A 23,633-nucleotide genomic window follows, 5' to 3' on the forward strand; every position below is an offset into this window, starting at 1 on the left:
ACGTCTAACCACATACCCACCGAATGCGAAGACACACACTCACACACGCAGCATGGAGAGGCCAGTGTCTCAGATGAGTGGGCAGCCTCACGGATGGCCAGACCTGGGGCAAATTAAAGCTTTTCATGAGAAGGGACTCGCACTGCACTTCCTTTAAACCTCACAGAGAGGGAAGGGCGTTTTCTTACACTACCCTAGTTTCCCTGGACACCAGAGAGACAGAGGGTGTCCAGCCCTGAGGGTCTGAATCATGCTGTTTGTGCTACTTAGTACAAAGATAAACTTTGAGAATGGAAGAATATACTCACACACTCATAAGAATTAGATAAACTAGTTTGTTGTTATTTTTCACAAGCTGTTCTGTTGTGAGCATCAATCAACAGAGCAAATCCACAGCAGTGCCTGGAATAGCAACACTTGAGTTTCCTGCAAGACGCAATTAGTGTCAAAACAATGCTCTCCTCAGGATCCTGTGTGTGTGTTGTAACTTCTTTGTTTATTTACTCTTGTACTGACTGATTGCCATTTCCTATTTAAATATGTGGGCCAACAGGCACAGCTGATTCTAAAACCAGCCTCATCCATTAATTACAAAGACCTTGGGTTGACTAGACAGGGTGGATAGAGAACCCCTGGCATGGCACACACTCACACCTTAGGGGTTAGGGGCATCTTTTCTTAGGACACTCACTGTTTCTCCAAATTATGGGTTGTAGGTAATTCTTGGGTTATGGTTTGGTTTATTTGGTTGTTCAATACAATCCCCCCTTAGCTGAAAAGTTAAGACAGGCATACAAGCAGAGAGAGACTGACAACAGTGTTTTCACTGAGCCACGATACCCATGATAAATCAGAAATGTCTCTTAATCTGTCTTTTGACATTCCACAACCTGCAGGCCCTCTCCTTCATCTCAGCCTAGAGCTGTCTTCTGTTTGGCCCGGCCTGTGTGTGCGTGCGTGTGTGCATGGCATGTTGTTAAGTCTGGAACGTGTTTTGGGGTTTTACACTTGTGGTTTCTTGGATGTGTTATCTGTTCTGTGGCATGTTTGAGTAATTAAGGGGTTTGTTGTATTTGTGTTGTGGGCGGCCTGATATTGTATTGGTGCACTATACAGTAGGCAAACTGGTGTTTCGAATCTGTTAATCTAGTCTGGATGATTGGTGGAGGTGTAAAATGGCATAAAACACCCAATCTCAATCTCTTCAGTGCATTTGGAAAGTATTCAGACCCCTTCACTTTTTCCACATTTTGTTACGTTACAGCCTTATTCTAAAATTTATTAAATTAATGTTTTCCCTCATGAATCTATACACAATACCTCATAATTTGTTGAAGCACCTTTGGCAGCGATTACAGCCTCGTCTTCTTGGGTATGATGCTACAAGCTTGGCACACCTGTATTTGGGGAGTTTCTCACATTCTTCTCTGCAGATCCTCTCAAGCTCTGTCAAGTTGGATGGGGAGCGTTGCTGCACAGCCTTATTCTACAGCCTTATTCTAAAATGGATTTTAATATATATATATATACAGTGAGGGAAACAAGTATTTGATCCCCTGCTGATTTTGTACGTTTGCCCACTGACAAAGACATGATCAGTCTATAATTTTAATGGTAGGTTTATTTGAACAGTGAGAGACAGAATAACAACAATAAAATCCAGAGAAACGCATGTCAAAAATGTTATAAATTGATTTTCATTTTAATGAGGGAAATAAGTATTTGACCCCTCTGCAAAACATGACTTAGTACTTGGTGGCAAAACCCTTGTTGGCAATCAGAGGTCAGACGTTTCTTGTAGTTGGCCACATCTCAGGAGGGATTTTGTCCCAATCCTCTTTGCAGATCTTCTCCAAGTCATTAAGGTTTCGAGCCTGACGTTTGGCAACTCGAACCTTCAGCTCCCTCCACAGATGTTCTATGGGATTAAGGTCTGGAGGCTGGCTAGGCCACTCCAGGACCTTAATGTGCTTCTTCTTGAGCCACTCCTTTGTTGCCTTGGCCGTGTGTTTTGGGTCATTGTCATGCTGGAATACCCATCCACGACCCATTTTCAATGCCCTGGCTGAGGGAAGGAGGTTCTCGCCCAAGATTTGACGGTACATGGCCCCGTCCATCGTCCCTTTGATGAGGTGATGTTGTCCGGTCCCCTTAGCAGAAAAACACCCCCAAAGCATAATGTTTCCACCTCCGTGTTTGACGGTGGAGATGGTGTTCTTGGGGTCATAGGCAGCATTCCTTCTCCTCCAAACACGGCGAGTTGAGTTGATGCCAAAGAGCTTGATTTTGGTCTCATCTGACCACAACACTTTCACACAGTTCTCCTCTGAATCATTCAGATGTTCATTGGCAAACTTCAGACGGCCCTGTATATGTGGTTTCTTGAGCAGGAGGACCTTGCGGGCGCTGCAGGATTTCAGTTCTTCACGGCGTAGTATGTTACCAATTGTTTTCTTGGTAACTATGGTCCCAGTTGCCTTGAGATCATTGACAAGATCCTCCTGTGTAGTTCTGGGCTGATTCCTCACTGTTCTCATGATCATTGCAACTCCACGAGGTGAGATCTTGCATGGAGCGCCAGGCCGAGGGAGATTGACAGTTCTTTTGTGTTTCTTCCATTTGCGAATAATTGCACCAACTGTTGTCACCTTCTCACCAAGCTGCTTGGCGATGGTCTTGTAGCCCATTCCAGCCTTGTGTAGGTCTACAATCTTGTCCCTGACATCCTTGGAGAGCTCTTTGGTCTTGGCCATGGTGGAGAGTTTGGAATCTGATTGATTGATTGCTTCTGTGGACAGGTGTCTTTTATACAGGTAACAAGCTGAGATTAGGAGCACTCCCTTTAAGAGTGTGCTCCTAATCTCAGCTCGTTACCTGTATAAAAGACACCTGGGAGCCAGAAATCTTTCTGATTGAGAGGGGGTCAAATACTTATTTCCCTCATTAAAATGCAAATAAATGTATAACATTTTTGACATGCGTTTCTCTGGATTTTTTTGTTGTTATTCTGTCTCTCACTGTTCAAATAAACCTACCATTACAATTATAGACTGATCATTTCTTTGTCAGTGGGCAAACGTACAAAATCAGCAGGGGATCAAATACTTTTTTCCCTCACTGTATATATATATATATATATATATCATCAATCTACACACAATACCCCATATATTAAATAAAAAACAGGTTTTTAGAAATGTTTGCAAATGTATTACATATAAAAAAACAAAAATACCTTACTTACATAAGTATTCAGACCCTTTGCTATGAGACTCGAATTGAGCTCAGGTGCATCCTGTTTCCATTGATCATCCTTGAGATGTTTCTACAACTTGATTGGAGTCCACCTGTGGTAAATTCAATTGATTGGACATGATTTGGAAAGGCACACACCTGTCTATATAAGGTCCCACAGTTGACAGTGCATGTCAGAGCAAAAACCAAGCCATGAAGTCGAAGGAATTGTCCATTGAGCAGGATTGTGTCAAGGCACAGATCTGGGGAAGGGTACCAAAACATTTCTGCAGTATTGAAGGTCCCCAAGAACACAGTGGCCTCCATAATTCTTAAATGGAAGAAGTTTGGAACCACCTAGACTCTTCCTAGAGCTGGCCACCCGGCCAAACTGAGCAATCGGGGGAAAAGGGCCTTGGTCAAGGAGGTGACCAAGAACCTGATGGTCACTCTGACAGAGCTCCAGAGTTCCTCTGTTGAGATGGGAGAACCTTCCAGAAGGACAACCATCTCTGCAGCACTCCAACAATCAGGCCTTTATGGTAGAGTGGCCAGACAGAAGCCACTCCTCAGTAAAAGGCACATGACAGCCCACTTGGAGTTGCCAAAAGGCACCTAAAGGACTCTCAGACCATGAGAAACAAGATTCTCTGGTCAGATGAAACCAAGATTGAACTCTTTGGCCTGAATGCCAAGTGTCACGTCTGAAGGAAACCTGACACCATCCCTACGGTGAATCATTGTGGTGGCAGTATCATGCTGTGGGGATGTTTTTCAGCGGCAGGGACTGGAAGACTAGTCAGGATCGAGGGAAAGATGAACGGAGCAAAGTACAGAGAGATCACCTTCCAACAGGTTCACCTTCCTAAGCACACAGCCAAGACAACGCAGGAGTGGCTTCGGGACTCCGAATATCCTTGAGTGGCCCAACCAAAGGCCGGACTTGAACCCAATTTAACATCTCTGGAGAGACCTGAAAATAGCTGTGCAGCGACGCTCCCCATCCAACTTGACAGAGCTTGAGAGGATCTGCAGAGAAGAATGGGAGAAACTCCCCAAACACAGGTGTGCCAAGCTTGTAGCGTCATACCCAAGAAGACTCGAGGCTGTAATCGCTGTCAAAGGTACTTCAACAAAGTACTAAGTAAAGGCTTTTTGCAAACATTTAATAAAAACTGTTTTTCCTTTGTCATTATGAGGTATTGTGTATAGATTGATTCATGTAACATTCATTTAATCAATTTTAGAATAAGGCTGTAATGTAACAAAATGTGGAAAAAGTGAAGAGTTCTGAATACTTTCCGAATGCACTGTATTTGATAACCTCTTCACTGGAAACGTAATTCTTAATTCTAGTGTAAAGGAACAGCATGTTGCTCCATCTTGATGAGAAAAGCAGGAATGTCTTGGGTGGGATGTCAGTGGGAGTAGCCTCTGGTTTTGCTGACCAAGTCCAAAAACAACTCCAACACAAACACTACTGCTTTAGGACAGTGTGGTGCAGGGAAGATTAGATTAATTATTTGGCATGAGCGACTTTGTGTGTGTGTGTGCACGTGCGCGCACATCTGTGTTTGTGCTTGAGGGCTAGCCAGTGGTGTGAGACAACAACCAGAGAGCCCACAACAAGGAGCATTTCACGTGTGATGGAGAAGTGTTTAAGCACCCCTCCTCTCCCACATCCCACTTGTTCCTTCCTGTTCCGCTGTCCATTGGAGAGGAAGTCTGATTGTGCTACTGGGCTGTGACAAAGCTCTGAATCATTCCACTGGCTTAAGCCTCAGGGGTCCACCACTATCTAGCCATGCTGAATTATGAGACGTTTTTAAGTAGCCTATAGGTTTTTAACACTTCTTCTAACAAATATCTTATGTACTTGCTCATCAGTTAAGATGAAAATGTATAATTTGTCCTTTTACTGTACGCATGGGAATGGAGTGACTGACTCTCACTGTGTTTTATTGGAGACTCTATCTGGGTGCACCTGCTTTGCCTGAGTCATCTATTACTCTGTCTCTCTTTGTCTGAATCACCTCATTAAAGTAAATCACCTAACCTAAAAAATCTGACTAAGAAAGTATGCTCCTACCAGAGTCCCGTTATAGGAACTCCTCTTTCCTAACTGGGATGTAGAAGCTTGATATGAAACCAAGTACAGTATTTGGTTATTCAGAATGTCAGTGGTCTTTCTTTCTCTCTACCTCCCACTCTCCCTTTCCCCCGCTGTCTGCCCCTGCCTGCCTGCCTGCCTGCCTGCCTGCCTGCCTGCCTGTCTGTCTGTCTGTCTGTCTGTCTGTCTGCCTGCCTGCCTATGTTTCACTGCAGGGGCGCAAATTGGGGGGAACATTATTATTATTAATTTTTTTATCCAGTTGGATAAACACTCCAAACAGCCTACCCGATCGCTCGGAGGCGTCCGCATGGTCCTAAAGCATACCGTTTTGTATCACATTCCAATGATAAAACTGGGGGGGAATGCAATTTTAGAATGTGGGGGGATGTCCCCCCTGTCCCAAATGAAAGTTGCGCCCCTGTTTCACTGTACATGTGTGGTGGCCACCTGACTGATTATGCGAGTGCTCCAGTGGTTGTGAGTGGTCAAGGGTTCAGGGGTTTGTGACCTCAGTGATGTGGGGGATTCCAGGGAGATGAGCTCATGCGTGGTCAGTAGAGGGAAGTGACTTCTGACCACAGGCCAGGGTTTGAGGTGAAAGGTCATGAGACAATAATACTGGGCATGTTCGAGCGGATCTCTTTTGTCAAGTCGTGACCATTGTTGGTCACCGCCTTTCGAAGTGTGTTGCATTATGGGGATAAAAATTGTCTGACTTGTGACTACATGTCGACTGCATGAACTTCACAAATATCATGTGATCAAAGGTCTGCAGTCCACTACAAGTTTCTGCAGTTGCTCTTCACCAACTTCCTCCTGCAGCCATCGCCTGCATTGTGGGAGGCTCTATTGTTAACCAGTCATTAGGGTGTTTTTGTTTGACTCGCACAAACGTGACCAAAGACATGACTGAAACAGGAACCAACTTTGCGCGATTCATATATAGCAGGCTACATTGGAAATTTACAAATTATTGAATGTGATATTTGAGTCTCTCTCTCTCACCAATTGATTGTACAATGTAGCTTACACATATTTCAGTTTGTGAGTGTGTGATATGGGGGTTGGAGACATTTTTATTTCAACATAAATACTTTTTAAAATAAAAAATGCCATCACTGCCATGTTGCACTGAGTCTTGCTGTTGGAAAACCACATCAGTGTCCGACTTTCGGCTGTTGCAGATGCACCTCCAGACTTCACTTCTCGACTTTCGTCTATACAGCCGGTTGCTTTCGCCTTACCACTCAAACGAGCCCAATAACTCAGCCCAACTGCCAACCACTGCATTGGGTTGACGTAACCCTCAAGCACAGATCTTGGATCAGCTTACCCTCCCCAAATTCTAACCTTAACCATTAGGGGCGAGAAAGCGAAACTGATCAGGGGAATTACCAACTTCCGCGCCCACTCCCTCCTTTTCGTGTCTCAATCTCTCTCCCAGCTAGGTCAAGTTTAATGGTCAACAAGGTGTTCCCAATTATGCTACTAAGATTAATATTGGCGTATTATATTATTGTATCACATTGGGCACATGTTTTCTTTATGATAGGAATGAATTGTGTTGAGCTGGAGTAGGATATTAGTAAGGCAATATGAGTAATTCAGTCAAGTTTATTTCTTTCTCCAGTTTTTATTATTGTCAACATTTTGGATTGGTTTGGGGTTTTTCCTTTAACAAAATGATGGCTCATAAACACTGAATGAACCACTGAGATCTTACAATCAGTGGTGTAGTGGAGAGTATATGTCATTTCCAGTGGGGAAAAAGTATTTAGTCAGCCACCAATTGTGCAAGTTCTCCCACTTAAAAAGATGAGAGAGGCCTGTAATTTTCATCATAGGTACACGTCAACTATGACAGACAAAATAAGAAAGAAAAATCCAGAAAATCACATTGTAGGATTTTTAATGAATTTATTTGCAAATTATGGTGGAAAATAAGTATTTGGTCAATAACAAAAGTTTCTCAATACTTTGTTATATACCCTTTGTTGGCAATGACACAGGTCAAACGTTTTCTGTAAGTCTTCACAAGGTTTTCACACACTGTTGCTGGTATTTTGTCCCATTCCTCCATGCAGATCTCCTCTAGAGCAGTGATGTTTTGGGGCTGTCGCTGGGCAACACGGACTTTCAACTCCCTCCAAAGATTTTCTATGGGGTTGAGATCTGGAGACTGGCTAGGCCACTCCAGGACCTTGAAATGCTTCTTACGAAGCCACTCCTTCGTTGCCGGACGGTGTGTTTGGGATCATTGTCATGCTGAAAGACCCAGCCACGTTTCATCTTCAATGCCCTTGCTGATGGAAGGAGGTTTTCACTCAAAATCTCACGATACATGGCCCCATTCATTCTTTCCTTTACACGGATCAGTCGTCCTGGTCCCTTTGCAGAAAAACAGCCCCAAAGCATGATGTTTCCACCCCCATGCTTCACAGTAGGTATGGTGTTCTTTGGATGCAACTCAGCATTCTTTGTCCTCCAAACACGACGAGTTGAGTTTTTACCAAAAAGTTCTATTTTGGTTTCATCTGACCACATGACATTCTCCCAATCCTCTTCTGGATCATCCAAATGCACTCTAGCAAACTTCAGACGGGCCTGGACATGTACTGGCTTAAGCAGGGGGACACGTCTGGCACTGCAGGATTTGAGTCCCTGGCGGCGTAGTGTGTTACTGATGGTAGGCTTTGTTACTTTGGTCCCAGCTCTCTGCAGGTCATTCACTAGGTCCCCCGTGTGGTTCTGGGATTTTTGCTCACCGTTCTTGTGATCATTTTGACCCCACGGGGTGAGATCTTGCGTGGAGCCCCAGATTGAGGGAGATTATCAGTGGTCTTGTATGTCTTCCATTTCCTAATAATTGCTCCCACAGTTGATTTCTTCAAACCAAGCTGCTTACCTATTGCAGATTCAGTCTTCCCAGCCTGGTGCAGGTCTACAATTTTGTTTCTGGTGTCCTTTGACAGCTCTTTGGTCTTGGCCATAGTGGAGTTTGGAGTGTGACTGTTTGAGGTTGTGGACAGGTGTCTTTTATACTGATAACAAGTTCAAACAGGTGCCATTGATACAGGTAACGAGTGGAGGACAGAGGAGCCTCTTAAAGAAGAAGTTACAGGTCTGTGAGAGCCAGACATCTTGCTTGTTTGTAGGTGACCAAATACTTATTTTCCACTATAATTTGCAAATAAATTCATTAAAAATCCTACAATGTGATTTTCTGGATTTTTTTTTCTCAATTTGTCTGTCACAGTTGACGTGTACCTATGATGAAAATTACAGGCCTCTCTCATCCTTTTAAGTGGGAGAACTTGCACAATTGGTGGCTGACTAAATACTTTTTTCCCCCACTGTACCCACTTATTGTTTAGTGGACATTGCAAATACTCACTTCTTAATCCCCACTGATACATTTCATAGTGTAGTGGAGGTACACACTGTATCAATTAATAAGGCTGATGGAACAGATCAGAATGTTTAGCTTAAAATGTACACATGGTGGTAGGCCCACGCATGAATGTTCCAAAATTCAATCAGCGGTAAAACACTGTTCACATGCAAGCGGTCTCATGGACAGATATGGAAATATCCGTTAGAATTTTAGAAAGAGGGGGGATTTAAAGATGCAACAACTTTCATGGGTTGCTAATTAATGCAAGTAGTCTGGGTAGCCATTTGATTAGATGTTCAGGAGTCTTATGGCTTGGGGGTAGAAGCTGGTAAGAAGCCTCTTGGACCTAGACTTGGCGCTCCGGCACCGCTTGCTATGTGGTAGCAGAGAGAACAGTCTATGACTAGGGTGGCTGGAGTCTTTGACAATTTTTAGGGCCTTCCTCTGACACCGCCTGGTATAGAGGTCCTGGATGGCAGGAAGCTTGGCCCCAGTGATGTACTGGGCCGTACGCACTACCCTCTGTAGTGCCTTGCGGTCGGAGGCAGAGCAGTTGCCATACCAGGCAGTGATGCAACCAGTCAGGGTGCTCTCGATGGTGCAGTTGTAGAAACTTTTGAGGATCTGAGGACCCATGCCAAATCTTTTCAGTCTCGTTAGGGGGAATAGGTTTTGTCGTGCCCTCTTCACGACTGTCTTGGTGTGCTTGGACCATGTTAGTTTGTTGGTGATGTGGACACCAAGGAACTTGAAGCTCTCAACCTGCTCCACTACAGCCCTGTCGATGAGAATGGGGGCGTGCTCGGTCCTCTTCTTTTTCCTGTAGTCCACAATCATCTCCTTTGTCTTGACCACGTTGATGGAGAGGTTGTTGTTCTGGCACCACACGGCCAGGTCTCTGACCTCCTCTCTATAGGCTGTCTCGTCGTTGTCGGTGATCAGGCCTACCTCTGTTGTGTCATTGGCAAACTTAATGATGGTGTTGGAGTCGTGCCTGGCCATGCAGTCATGAGTGAATCAAATCAAATCAAATCAAATGTTATTTGCCACATGCGCCGAATACAACAGGTGTAGACATTACCGTGAAATGCTTACTTACAGCCCTTAACCAACAATGCATTTATTTTTTAGTAAAAAAGTACAATAAAACAACAACAACAAAAAAGTGTTGAGAAAAAAAGAGCAGAAGTTAAATAAAATAACAGTAGGGAGGCTATATACAGGGGGGCGAACAGGGAGTACAGGAGGGGACTGAGCACGCACCCCTGAGGGGCCCCCGTGTTGAGGATCAGCGTGGCGGATGTGTTGTTACCTACCCTTACCACCTGGGGGCGGCCCGTCAGGAAGTCCAGGATCCAGTTTCAGAGGGAGGTGTTTAATCCCAGGGTCCTTATTTTAGTAATGAGTTTGAGGGCACTATGGTGTTGAACGCTGAGCTGTAGTCAATGAATAACATTCTCACATACAGTGAGGGAAAAAAGTATTTGATCCCCTGCTGATTTTGTACGTTTGCCCACTGACAAAGAAATGATCAGTCTATAATTTTAATGGTAGGTTTATTTGAACAGTGAGAGACAGAATAACAACAAAAAAATCCAGAAAAACGCATGTAAAAAATGTTATAAATTGATTTGCATTTTAATGAGGGAAATAAGTATTTGACCCCCTCTCAATTAGAAAGATTTCTGGCTCCCAGGTGTCTTTTATACAGGTAACGAGCTGAGATTAGGAGCACACTCTTAAAGGGAGTGCTCCTAATCTCAGTTTGTTACCTGTATAAAAGACACCTGTCCATAGAAGCGATCAATCAATCAGATTCCAAACTCTCCACCATGGCCAAGACCAAAGAGCTCTCCAAGGATGTCAGGGACAAGATTGTAGACCTACACAAGGCTGGAATGAGCTACAAGACCATCGCCAAGCAGTTTGGTGAGAAGGTGACAACAGTTGGTGCGATTATTCGCAAATGGAAGAAACACAAAATAACTGTCAATCTCCCTCGGCCTGGGGCTCCATGCAAGATCTCACCTCGTGGAGTTGCAATGATCATGAGAACGGTGAGGAATGAGCCCAGAACTACACGGGAGGATCTTGTCAATGATCTCAAGGCAGCTGGGACCATAGTCACCAAGAAAACAATTGGTAACACACTACGCCGTGAAGGACTGAAATCCTGCAGCGCCCGCAAGGTCCCCCTGCTCAAGAAAGCACATATACGGACCCGTCTGAAGTTTGCCAATGAACATCTGAATGATTCAGAGGAGAACTGGGTGAAAGTGTTGTGGTCAGATGAGACCAAAATCGAGCTCTTTGGCATCAACTCAACTCGCCGTGTTTGGAGGAGGAGGAATGCTGACTATGACCCCAAGAACACCATCCCCACCGACAAACATGGAGGTGGAAATATTATGCTTTGGGGGTGTTTTTCTGCTAAGGGGACAGGACAACTTCACTGCATCAAAGGGACGATGGACGGGGCCATGTACCGTCAAATATTGGGTGAGAACCTCATTCCCTCAGCCAGGGCATTGAAAATGGGTCGTGGATGGGTGTTCCAGCATGACAATGACCCAAAACACACGGCCAAGGCAACAAAGGAGTGGCTCAAGAAGAAGCACATTAAGGTCCTGGAGTGGCCTAGTCAGTCTCCAGACCTTAATCCCATAGAAAATCTGTGGAGGGAGCTGAACGTTCGAGTTGCCAAACGTCAGCCTCGAAACCTTAACGACTTGGAGAAGATCTGCAAAGAGGAGTGGGACAAAATCCCTCCTGAGATGTGTGTAAACCTGGTGGCCAACTACAAGAAACCTGGTGGCCAACTACTTAAGACAATGGCTCGAATCTAAGTTGTGCCATTAGAATTCGAGAAAATTCACAACTAAGGAAGAATGTATCACTTCTCTCATTGACTTCTCAAACCCCAAACCCTGGCCTGGTCTGTTTGGTCTGTTTAGCAAGCTTTCCCGGAAGTCTCGAAATCTGAAACCTGTGAATTTCTGACTCCGTTGACAGCCTCATTTATCAGTTTCAATTAGCCTTCTTGCACAGTACAGCTTGGTTTGGCCTGACTGTGAAAGACCAATTTGGGATTAATCATTTTAGGTTATTCAGAGCGTAGCATATGTCACTGTTTCTCATATAATTTTTCACAGGGCGCCTGTCCTTTGCCAGGAGGGCTGTTTGGAAAACAATTGGCAAAATTAGGGTATACCCAATTCTCCTGGCACCACTGCTTACGCTCTCAAACATAGTTATTGTTGCTGTGGTCATTGCTGAGTTACTGGCTTTTCGTAAACCCCTTCTCCCTGTCCTTAGCCTCTGCCGATGTTCCGGTTTTCAGGGGAAATGGAAAGAGAGCCTGTGACGCGACTTCTGCTTTTGGACATTAACAAGGCGACAATCCATTTGAACTCCACCACATTTACTGGATTGGGTGAACAGTGCAGAAGAGAACCTCCCCCAACAGTTTTTTTCTTCTTCTCGTCAAGACGAGTATATAGGGGATCTAGTTTCAGGCGTTTCTTTTATGCCTGCTACGTCTAGACGGGGAGTCTGTGTGTGGGTGGGTGGGTGTGTGTCTTTGGAATGTCCGCAGGCTGGGCCTTTATTAGGCTCATCCATACCACCACATTATAGACCCTGTAGCTAGGCAACTGCAGGTCCTAAACTGTTACCATGGCAAGGGCCCATTGAGTGACGTTGCTGGTCCTGTTTGCCTCTTTTCTCTCTGGAATGGGGGTCTTTTTAGAGGTGCACCCCAAACTCTACACACCCCACAGTCTCAAAATAACAGCCCAGAGAGCCAGCCCATTCCCGACAGACCATACTGCTTCTTTGTGCCCAAACACCAGATACACACCAGAGTCTGAATGCCTATAGAGGGGGTTAGGGGAGGGATGCGATGCCTAGGTTGTCGTCATAGCAAAAAGTTACTGTGAAAGTTTGTTATGGTCATCTGCGAGTGCACACTAAGACGTTTATTCACAATGGAGTTCTATCAAGTGGCTCATGGCCACTTTTGGCTAAAATGTAAATTGCATAGCCTACATGCAGTTGTTGGACATACTTTTTCTCTCTACTAATAATGTCGTTGTCTTTTTTCACCAAAAGATAATCAGCCCAACTCATATCTACCTCGATTCAATTGAGCTGGTGAATGGCCTTTACATGTTCTAGTTATAAGTGGGCATATGACCCACTAAGACTCTTATGTGGCCAGCTAAAGTATAAGTAAGCTTTGAAAATCCAGCCAAAGCTTTGAATATGGGTCATTCATAATCAAGCTCTGAGAAATACCAATAGCTTACATGCCAGATGTTTTTGTTTATTAAGTTAAAACTGAATTGTATTATTTGTATAATGTAGGCCTATTATTCTAAATCCATAATTACAGGAAATAATTTCATTTTAACTCAAAGACTCCGAAGGTTGGGAACATATAATATGAGAAAAGGTCAGAACTTTTTTTCATCTCACCAAAAACGTTGTTTTGCCACCCCAATCAGCCAATTTACAACCCACAACCACAATTACACAGGCCTACAAAATCAAACCCCTCAAATGGCGGGAAAGAGCGATAGTGGTGGAAAGACATCCGGGAAGACGTTTCCAGCACATTCTCCCGAGCTTCAATTTGCACGCCTGCTAAACAGCGCGGTGGGGTAAGAGAGAGCTGGCTGAAAGGGGGATGGGGTCGGGGAGTATTGTGCTGAACAGCAGAGCCCCACTCTCGCTGAATGGGTATTGTCATCTAGATTTCTATAGTTCACCAAAATACTTTCTCCTGCTGTGGAGAACCACGGTGGGACCTCAACGCATTACGCAGGCGTCCGGCCCAGACATAAATAATATTGTTGATTTGCAAACGACATGTTCTGATGACCTATTTATTATATTCATTCAGCTACATTTCGATTCGTTTAAATAAAACACTGTAGAACAAATACGTTTGAGACGATATCAGTTTAATCTCAGTGTAACATTGGAAATAATATTGCATGAAATATATAATGGATCTTTATATCAAACATCAACAAAACCAGTCTGTAAAACAACAGTGTATTCCTACAAATCAATGACAAGAAACACATCCAGCATAGTGTCTACATACAGATATAAAACAAACGTTTGCAAACTTTTAAATGTTTTATCTGAAAATAGATTAAGTGGACTGGACATCCTATATTTGGCATCTAAATCTATGGTCCTAATTTTTGTAAAATAGATTATGTTCCGCTGTTGTAAAAAATAGACAAATATAAGGATGCCTGAGTCTTATTTTAGCTCTTCCCACAGTCCCATGCAGCAAAATCCATTGTCCAAAAACCTTTTAGGTGGTTTGGAGTGCAACCACTCCGAAATCACAGTAACTGTAGCCTACACTGAAGTAAAAAAACTGTGAATATATTCAGTCGTATAAACTTCCTTTAGAAAAAAAACTTCACAATGGTAAACATTTCAAAATGCAAAGGATTATGAGCGATCATATATAATATAGCCTAGGACATTTCAAAATACAGGTACCTAAAACAAAGACGCTCATTTTTGTCACTGGCTATCACTTTATATCCAGACGTATATGCATAGTCTCCAAAAAGTTTATTTTCTGCTGTTTGCAAAAATTATGAATGAATATGTTCTCCAATATTGTGTTTACTTTATAGTCAGTGTAACAAAATGATGCTTTCATTGATTTCAAAGTTCAGAGTAAACTGCAGGTGCAAAAAATACGTTTAAAAAAATAGTTTTTGAAAAGACCACAGCACATTTACGCACAGCCTAGCTACCCCATCCCGAGGGTGAGAAGCAGGGCTACACGTAATTCCTTTTGTCATAGTCCCCGGTCCCGTTCGGTGTGGCCCGTTTGGTCGGGGCATATTTGGCCGAATAGCCCGAATTCCCGTTAGAAGGACAAGAGCAGCAGAGCAGCGCGCCCCCGATCAGCAGGAGCGCAGTGGCCGCCCAACCGATGTAGAGCGCGGCCCCGATCTCCCTCTTTTTGGACGCGGGCACCTGTGGGTTGTAGAAGTCAGAGATGATGTTGTTGGCCATCCAGCAGAGAGGAACTAATACAAACAACCCACTGGTTATGTAGATGACACCTCCGGCGTTCACCACCCGGGTTTTGACGTTCTCGACGCTAATGCAGTTGGTGCACTGCGCCCCGGCGATCACCACCATCAGCCCCAGCACGCCAAACACACACGAGATGACGGTGAGGGCTCGCGCCGCCTGCAGGTCGTGGCCGAGCGCAAGGACCGAGTCGTGCACCTTGCACTGCATCTGGCCCGTGCTCTGCACCACACAGGACATCCAGAGCCCATCCCAGATGGTCTGAGCCACCACAATGTTAGCCTCGATGAACGCCGTCACCTTCCACATGGGCAGCCCGCACACGACCATCACCAGGAGCGAGCCAATGACGCACAGCCCCAGCCCAAGGATCTCCAGTCCAGCGGACACCATCTTCGCTACTTCTTAACGGATATTTGTTATAATTTTTGTCCTCTGTGCGTAAACAACGCGTCTTTATTTGGATTCTGCGCTTTGGGATATCTGAGCTTCAGACAGATTCAGATAACGTCGATTTGTTTGAGACTCCTTACATCACTCTCGCTACAAATAGTCTACAACAGGCTGTCGTTTTAGTCAGTATGTTACTGACTGTAAAAACAACTGGACGCATAGAGCGGCTTGACCAATTATATGTTTTGAGAGGGGTGGGGGTGACTCAACAAGTGCTAAAACCAGAGGAAAAACCTTCACCCAATCAGAAGTCACCGCATCCTCTCAGCACCAATGAGGAGGCAGGGATGTTGGATGAGAATGAACAAAGCCAGGAGACCGCATTTCTGTGTGTGTGTGTGTGTGTGTGTGTGTGTGTGTGTGTGTGTGTGAGAACAGTTAGTCGGTTGAATATAGGGTTGGGAACAAACGCTGAGGACTTGTAAGACCGTAGGCTATAATAAAACATATATTCTATCAATATTGCTCATTAGTGGAATAGCCTTCACAGTAATTAAATGATATGATTTTGAACCAAACATAATTGTTGGGCTCTTATCGCCAACTTAGTAGAATTTAAGCACATAAAATGAATTGGTTGTACCCATAGACAGACCCATAGGCTACTGTATATAGCTCTGGTTCTACCCAGATCTGCATCATTTAGAATGACATTCGATGATTTACAAAAAAAAATATTGGAACATTTTAATAATAGCCTAGTAAAAAAACAAAAAAACACCACATAGCCTATGTAATGGCCCCAGACAGACAGTTAGGATTGCATAATGCTGTGACAGTATGCTGTTTGCAGGCTACAGACTGGACTCACTGGACCATAAGCAGGTGTAATGTTAGTTACATTATAAATGTTGTTTTTGCTTCTGGTAGGTTCAGGGCATAATTAAGTATATACAATTTAGCAGACGCTCTTATCCAGAGCGACTTACATGAGCAATTAGGGTTAAGTGCCTTGCTCAAGGGCACATCGACGTATTTTTCACCAAATGTATGTAAACTTTGTTTAAACTTCGTTGTCTGTATTCTGTCTCTAAATGTTGTCTATCACTAGCAGGACCATATAACCAAGTAACATTCTGAGTAGTCTATGTGTAAATGTAGCCTACTTGGCGAATAAAGATGATTCTGATGCGAAACAGCGACCTTTAGGTTATTGGCCCAACGCTCTTAACCGCTAGACTACCTGCCGCCTGTTTCTAATAAATCTAGACTAGGTCTATATGTTAGAACATTTCTTGAAATATATTTAATTGGAAAAAAAATGTTTAAAACCATGCACGCTTTCCCTGACTCAGTGTTTTGTTTTCCAAGTTTGCGTCGACTTCAAAACAAAGTTTCCACTTAGGCTACTTTCCGTAGGCTACAGTAGCCTATACAATGCTTGTTACAATGTTACTGTTGACAAGCGTGTAATCACAGTCCTACACAATACCGTATGAGAAAGAATGTATCCTCCCACGAACTCCCACATAATAACGTGTATCTACCAAAGCGTGACATCATCCATCAAGAACGAAAACCGCCTCGTGTAGAAACTGAGAAGTATGGCTGCCATCTTGGATCTTGAACTACGTTTGCATATTGTTGTGATTCCACCCTGGTATGAGCCGCAATGGACCCAGTTGCACTGACTCCCACCCGTGAAAAAAGACGAACGAGCATCATGGGATGAGGGCGGGACATTGGAGCTGTTTCCGGAGTCCCTTCCCTGGCCTGGGATAGAAAGAAGAAGGGGAAATACTTCTGTTTATTTACATTTCATAAGTTACACACAGGTAAGGTCTCAAACGGTCGTATATGAATGCGTGTCTACCGAATGAGTCTAAGAAAGAGAGAAAAGGGATGAGCTTTTAGCGAGATCAGAGATAGTTGAAACTTGGCAAAATGACACCACTCACTCACTGGAATAGCAACTTTTTCATGCTAAAGTTAGACAGAAAACAAATAGTTTCATAGTGCTTCGAAAGTTGAATTGATAGGCCTGTTTCCTATTTACAATAAGGTACACTGTTTCCATATACAGTATATGCCTAACATATTCCTATTCATTCGCCGTAAACTCGTATCGTGTTTGCAATATGTCAATCTTTCCCAAACTGGGTGTGGACGTCAACTGTAGTAGAAAACAAAAGGCCAAAACATTTCCGCTACATTAAACATCCTAACTTCTCATTCAAAGAAGGAACTTTTTTGTTGTTGAAAAATACAAAATCATTATACAAAATCATGAACCACACATTTCACTTGTGACAATATTGACTTTGACAATGCATTGTGGATAGTAGCCTACATGTAGGCCTATGTATGTAAACTCAGCAAAAAAAGAAACGTCCCCTTTTCAGGACCCTGTCTTTCAAAAATAATTAGTAAAAATCAAAATAACTTCACAGATCTTCATTGTAAAGGGTTTAAACACTGTTTCTCATGCTTGTTCAATGAACCATAAACAATTAATGAACATGCACCTGGGGAACGGTCGTAAACATTTACATTTTAGTCATTTAGCAGACGCTCTTATCCAGAGCGACTTACAGTTAGTGAATACATATATATATATATATATATATATATTTTTTATACTGGCCCCCCGTGGGAATCGAACCCACAACCCTGGCATTGCAAACGCCATGCTCTATCAACTGAGCTACATCCCTGCCGGCCATTCCCTCCCCTACCCTGGACGACGCTGGGCCAATTGTGCGCCGCCCATGAGTCTCCCGGTCGCGGCCGGCGGCGACAGAGCCTGGATTCGAACCAGGATCTCTAGTGGCACAGTTAGCACTGCGATGCAGTGCCTTAGACCACTGCGCCACTCAGGAGTACTAGACACTAACAGCTTACAGAAGGTAGGCAATTAAGGTCACAGTTATGAAAACTTAGGACACTTAAGAGGCCTTTTTACTGACTCTGAAAAACACCAAAAGAAAGATGCCCAGGGTCCCTGCTCATTTCCATGAATGTGCCTTAGGCATGCTGCAAGGAGGCATGAGGACTGCAGATGTGGCCAGGGCAATAAATTGTAATGTCCGAACTGTGAGACGCCTAAGACAGCGCTACAGGGAGACAGGACGGACAGCTGATCGTCCTCGCAGTGGTAGACCACGTGTAACAACACCTGCACAGGATCGGTACTTCCGAACATCACACCTGCGGGACAGGTACAGGATGGCAACAACAACTGCCCGAGTTACACCAGGAACGCACAATCCCTCCATCAGTGCTCAGACTGTCTGCAATAGGCTGAGAGAGGCTGGACTGAGGGCTTGTAGGCCTGTTGTAAGGCAGGTCCTCACCAGACATCACTGGCAACAACGTCGCCTATGGGCACAAACCCACCGTCGCTGGACCAGACAGGACTGGCAAAAAGTGCTCTTCACTGACGAGTCGCGGTTTTGTCTCACCAGGGGTGATGGTCAGATTCACGTTTATCGTCAAAGGAATGAGCGTTACACTGAGGCCTGTACTCTGGAGCGGGATCGATGTGGAGGGTCCGTCATGGTCTGGGGCGGTGTGTCACATCATCATCGGACTGAGCTTGTTGTCATTGCAGGCAATCTCAACGCTGTGCGTTACAGGGAAGACATCCTCCTCCCTTATGTGGTACCCTTCCTGCAGGCTCATCCTGACATGACCCTCCAGCATGACAATGCCACCAGCCATACTGCTCGTCCTGTGCGTGATTTCCTGCAAGACAAGAATGTCAGTGTTCTGCCATGGCCAGCGAAGAGCCCGGATCTAAATCCCATTGAGCACGTCTGGAACCTGTTGGATCGGAGGGTGAGGGCTAGAGCCATTCCCCCTGGAAATGTCCGGGAACTTGTAGGTCCCTTGGTGGAAGAGTGGGGTAACATCTCACAGCAAGAACTGGCAAATCTGGTGCAGTCCATGAGGAGGAGATGCACTGCAGTACTTAATGCAGCTGGTGGCCACACCAGATACTGACTGTTACTTTTGATTTTGAGCCCCCCCCCCTTTGTTCAGGGACACATTATTCAATTTCTGTTAGTCACATGTCTGTGGAACTTCTTCAGTTTATGTCTCAGTTGTTGAATCTTGTTATGTTCATAAACATATTTACACAAGTTAAGTTTGCTGAAAATAAACGCAGTTGACAGTGAGATGACTTTTATTTTTTTTGCTGAGTTTATGTATGTACACTACCAGCCAAAAGTTTGGACACACCTACTCATTCAAGGGTTTTTCTTTATTTTTTTTACTATTTTCTACATTGTAGAATAATATAGTGAAGACATCAAAACTATGAAATAACACATATGGAATCATGTAGTAACCAAAAAAGTGTTAAACAAATCCAAATATATTTTATATTTGAGATTCTTCAAATAGCCACCCTTTGCCTTTATGACAGCTTTGCACACTCTTGGCATTCTCTCAACCAGCTTCACCTGGAATGCTTTTCCAACAGTCTTGAAGGAGTTCCCACATATGCTGCGCACTTGTTGGCTGCTTTTCCTTCACTCTGCGGTCCGACTCATCCCAAACCATCTCAATTTGGTTGAGGTCGGGGGATTGTGGAGGCCAGGTCATCTGATGCAGCACTCCATCACTCTCCTTCTTGGTAAAATAGCCCTTACACAGCCTGGAGGTGTGTTGGGTCATTGCCCTGTTGAAAAGCATACGATAGTCCCACTAAGCCCAAACCAGATGGGATGGCGTAACACTGCAGAATGCTGTGGTAGCCATGCTGGTTAAATCACAGACAGTGTCACCAGCAAAGCACCCCCACACCATAACACCTCCTCCATGCTTTACGGTGGGAACCACACATGCGGAGATCATCCGTTCACCAACACTATGTCTCACTCCAGACCAAAGGACAAATGTCCACCTGTCTAATGTCCATTGCTCGTGTTTCTTGGCCCAACCAAGTCTCTTCTTATTGGTGTCCTTTAGTAGTGGTTTCTTTGCAGCAATTCGACCATGAAGGCCTGATTCACACAGTCTCCTCTGAACAGTTGATGTTGAGATGTGTCTGTTACTTGAACTCTGTGAAGCATTTATTTGGGCTGCAATTTCTGAGGCTGGTAACTCTAATGAACTTATCCTTTGTAGCAGAGGTAACTCTGGGTCTTCCATTCCTGTGGCGGTCCTCATGAGAGCCAGTTTCATCATAGCCCTTGATGGTTTTTGCGACTGCACTTGAAGAAACTTTCAAAGTTCTTGAAATGTTCCGTATTGACTGACCTTCATGACTTAAAGTAATGATGTACTGTCGTTTGTCTTTGCTTATTTGAGCTGTTCTTGCCATAATATGGACTTGGTCTTTTACCAGATAGGGCTATCTTCTGTATACCACCCATACTTTGTCACAACACAACTGATTGGCTCAAACGCATTAAGAAGGAAATAAATTCCACAAATTAAGTTTTAACAAGACACACCTGTTAATTGAAATGCATTCCAGGTGACTACCTCATGAAGCTGGTTGAGAGAATGCCAAGAGTGTGCAAAGCTGTCATCAAGGCAAAGGGTGGCTATTTGAAGAATCTCTAATATAAAATATATTTTGATTTGTTTAACACTTTTTTGGTTACTACATGATTCCATATGTGTTATTTCATAGTTTTGATATCTTCTCTATTCTACAGTGTAAAAATAAAGAAAAACCCTTGAATGAGTAGGTGTGTCCAAACTTTTGACTGGTAGTGTATGTATGTGGGGTAACTAGCCACCCCTAAGAGCAAGGTCCAATTGTTGACACAAAAAAGCAATGTTTGGTAAAAATGTGGTATATGGATGATGGTCATGCTCAGCCGCGAAGTGGTAAGCCTCACAAGCTCACAGAACAGGACTGCTGAAGCGCGTAGCGCGTAAAAATCGTCTGTCCTCGGTTGCAACACTCACTACTGAGTTCCAAACTGCCTCTGGAAGCAACATCAGCACAATAACTGTTCGTCGGGAGCTTCATGAAATGGGTTTCCATGGCCGAGCAGCCGCACACAAGCCTAAGATCACCATGCGCAATGCCAAGCGTCGGCTGGAGTAGTGTAAAGCTCGCTGCTATTGGACTCTGGAGCAGTGGAAACGCGTTCTCTGGAGTGATGAATCATGCTTCACCATCTGGCAGTCTGATGGACAAATCTGGATTTGGCGGATGCAAGAAGAACGCTACCTGCCCCAACGCATAGTGCCAACTGTAAAGTTTTGTGGAGGAGGAATAATGGTCTGGGGTTGTTTTTCATGGTTCGGGCTAGCCCCTTAGTTCCAGTGAAGGGAAATCTTAACGTTACAGAATACAATTACATTCTAGACGATTCTGTGCTTCCAAATTTGTGGCAACAGTTTGGGGATGGCCCTTTCCTGTTTCAGCATGACAATGCCCCCATGCACAAAGCGAGGTCCATACAGAAATGGTTTGTCGAGATCGGTGTGGAAGAACTTGACTGGCCTGCACAGAGCCCTGACCTCAACCCCATCGAACACCTTTGGGATGAATTGGAATGCTGACTGGGAGCCAGGCCTAATTGCCCAACCTCACTAATGCTCTTGTTGCTGAATGGAAACAAGTCCCCGCAGCAATGTTACAACATCTAGTGGAAAGCCTTCCCTGAAGAGTGGAGGCTGTTATAGCAGCAAAGGGGGGACCAACTCCATATTAATGCCCATGACTTTGGAATGAAATGTTCGCAGAGCAGGTGTCCGCATACTTTTGATCATGTAGTGTATGTAGGCTACTGTATGGATATAGTCTGTGACCATGGATGTAGTAGTCTGTGACCAAAACATGTTTTGTCTTACTGAGTTCATTTCAATTCCTAGAACCTGACATAACCTTTAAACATCAGATTTATCATTGACCTCTGACGGTTTAGCACGTCCTGATAAAATAAATTGAATGTTTAGGCAACTCCACAATAATAGTAGGAAACAATAATAAGTATTCTCATTGTGTGTCTCTCTGAGCTAAGAGATGGCGGAGGGCCACTATTGAACAGCTATCATCCATCTTGGCTCATATCTTTTGGCTCAGGGAGTCTATGAACATTTCATTTCCCTCTGTTGAGTGGATGGAGATGATAAAAGGGCTGCCTTCATTGTGACTGTTTAGGTTGTGATAGAAGACCCTTAAATTGAACTCTGAAAGATGGTGGCGGTTTAGGTAGAGGTTGCCCATAAGAACAAATCTACGATCAGTGTACCCTCTCCAAATCCTGACCTTATCCATTATCGGGGAAACATAACTGGTGTTTTATCAGTGTCAAGGGGCAAGTTTCTCTTACTCCTGAAAAACCTAGACTGCCTCCCAAATAGCACCATATTCCCTTTTGTAGTGCACTACTTTTGACCAGGGCTAATGGGTATTAGGGTGCCATTTAGGACCTATCCACAGTGACTATCGCTGTGGTCCATTTGATTAACCTCAGTGTGAGCCCTGTCTCTTTCTCTAGTCTTATCTCATAAGGACATGGATGAGGGGGAGCCATCTGACACCACTCATCAAGGAGGGACGTTTCCTTTTGTTTTGTAGTGTGGCACGAACGGAATAACTACATGAATCAGACTGACATGTCCAAGTGGAGATCCAGAGTGGTGCTCTCAGTAATTGTACTGTACAGGATATGTTGTAATCCTCAATACTGGCAAATGGACAGTGGTATGGAAGAGGATTTGTGTCCATCCATAGAACAGTCCAGTTCTAACCTCATAGAATGATGTCATGAAGCTATGCTATGAGGTCTGTTTTCTTTGTCTTTCTAAGGAACTTTGGTGATTTGGTAATGGACACAGATGCTAAACTTAGAGCTACCTATGCATCATTGAAGTAGGGTCAGTACTGAGATGTTTATGCATTGTAGGAGTGCATCGTTTTATGATTTCACAACATAAATAGATAGTCAAACCTGACATTCTATTTATATTGCTCTGCATTTAACCCTGTGATCCCATGTTGGTCATACAGTAGCTAGGCCTGTGCATAGTGAAACGTGATGTTATGATAACATTTTCTTGCTTTGCCATCAAACCCTTCTGTTGCTTGACTATTTCCACTTCTGTCCCCATCATCATAAAAGGGCCATCCTGTGCTCTGTACTCTGTCTGTGTAATGAACTGCCCTGCTGGTTTCCGCTGGCTTGAAAGGCTTTCTCATTCCGCCCATTGTTGTGGTTTTTCTTTTCATTGCTTGTAGAGAGCTCCTGAAACAGAGTATAACAGCTTTATTATTGTTGCCCACATCACCTCGTGACCCCCAAAGGACCACTTATTACAGTCAAGCCTCAAACCCCCTACTGTATGTGTGTACATGTCAGTTTGCTAACTTTCTTTTTATGAGGCCACGTTCAGTTTATTAGTTCGCTGCCCAGTCACAGAATAGCTCAAATCAGAGTGGACTGTAGCTGCAATTTC

General features: G+C 44.1%; 2 protein-coding genes across 2 annotated transcripts in view; one reads left to right on the forward strand and one right to left on the reverse strand.

The window, feature by feature from the left end:
* Positions 1-13,684: 13,684 nt before the first annotated feature.
* On the reverse strand, positions 13,685-15,933 carry LOC121573130 (claudin-4-like). Its single transcript, XM_041885114.2, has one exon. It carries the CDS (start codon positions 15,204-15,206, stop codon positions 14,553-14,555), a length of 654 nt encoding a protein of 217 aa, XP_041741048.1. The 5' UTR covers positions 15,207-15,933; the 3' UTR covers positions 13,685-14,552.
* A 1,003-nt stretch (positions 15,934-16,936) lies between these two features.
* The window catches only part of LOC121573102 (septin-2), a 46,657-nt gene continuing 39,960 nt past the window's right edge, over positions 16,937-23,633 (forward strand). The window contains exon 1 of the mRNA XM_041885113.2: positions 16,937-17,041. The gene's annotated coding sequence lies outside the window, so the exon portion shown is untranslated. The remainder of the gene's footprint in view (positions 17,042-23,633) is intronic.

The sequence above is a fragment of the Coregonus clupeaformis genome, chromosome 18 (genome assembly GCF_020615455.1).
Source record: "Coregonus clupeaformis isolate EN_2021a chromosome 18, ASM2061545v1, whole genome shotgun sequence".
In the NCBI taxonomy this organism is placed as follows: domain Eukaryota; kingdom Metazoa; phylum Chordata; class Actinopteri; order Salmoniformes; family Salmonidae; genus Coregonus; species Coregonus clupeaformis.

Bases quoted from the DNA above. Each gene is read 5' to 3' on its own strand.
- LOC121573130 (XM_041885114.2), bottom strand. From the start codon at position 15,206: ATGGTGTCCGCTGGACTGGAGATCCTTGGGCTGGGGCTGTGCGTCATT.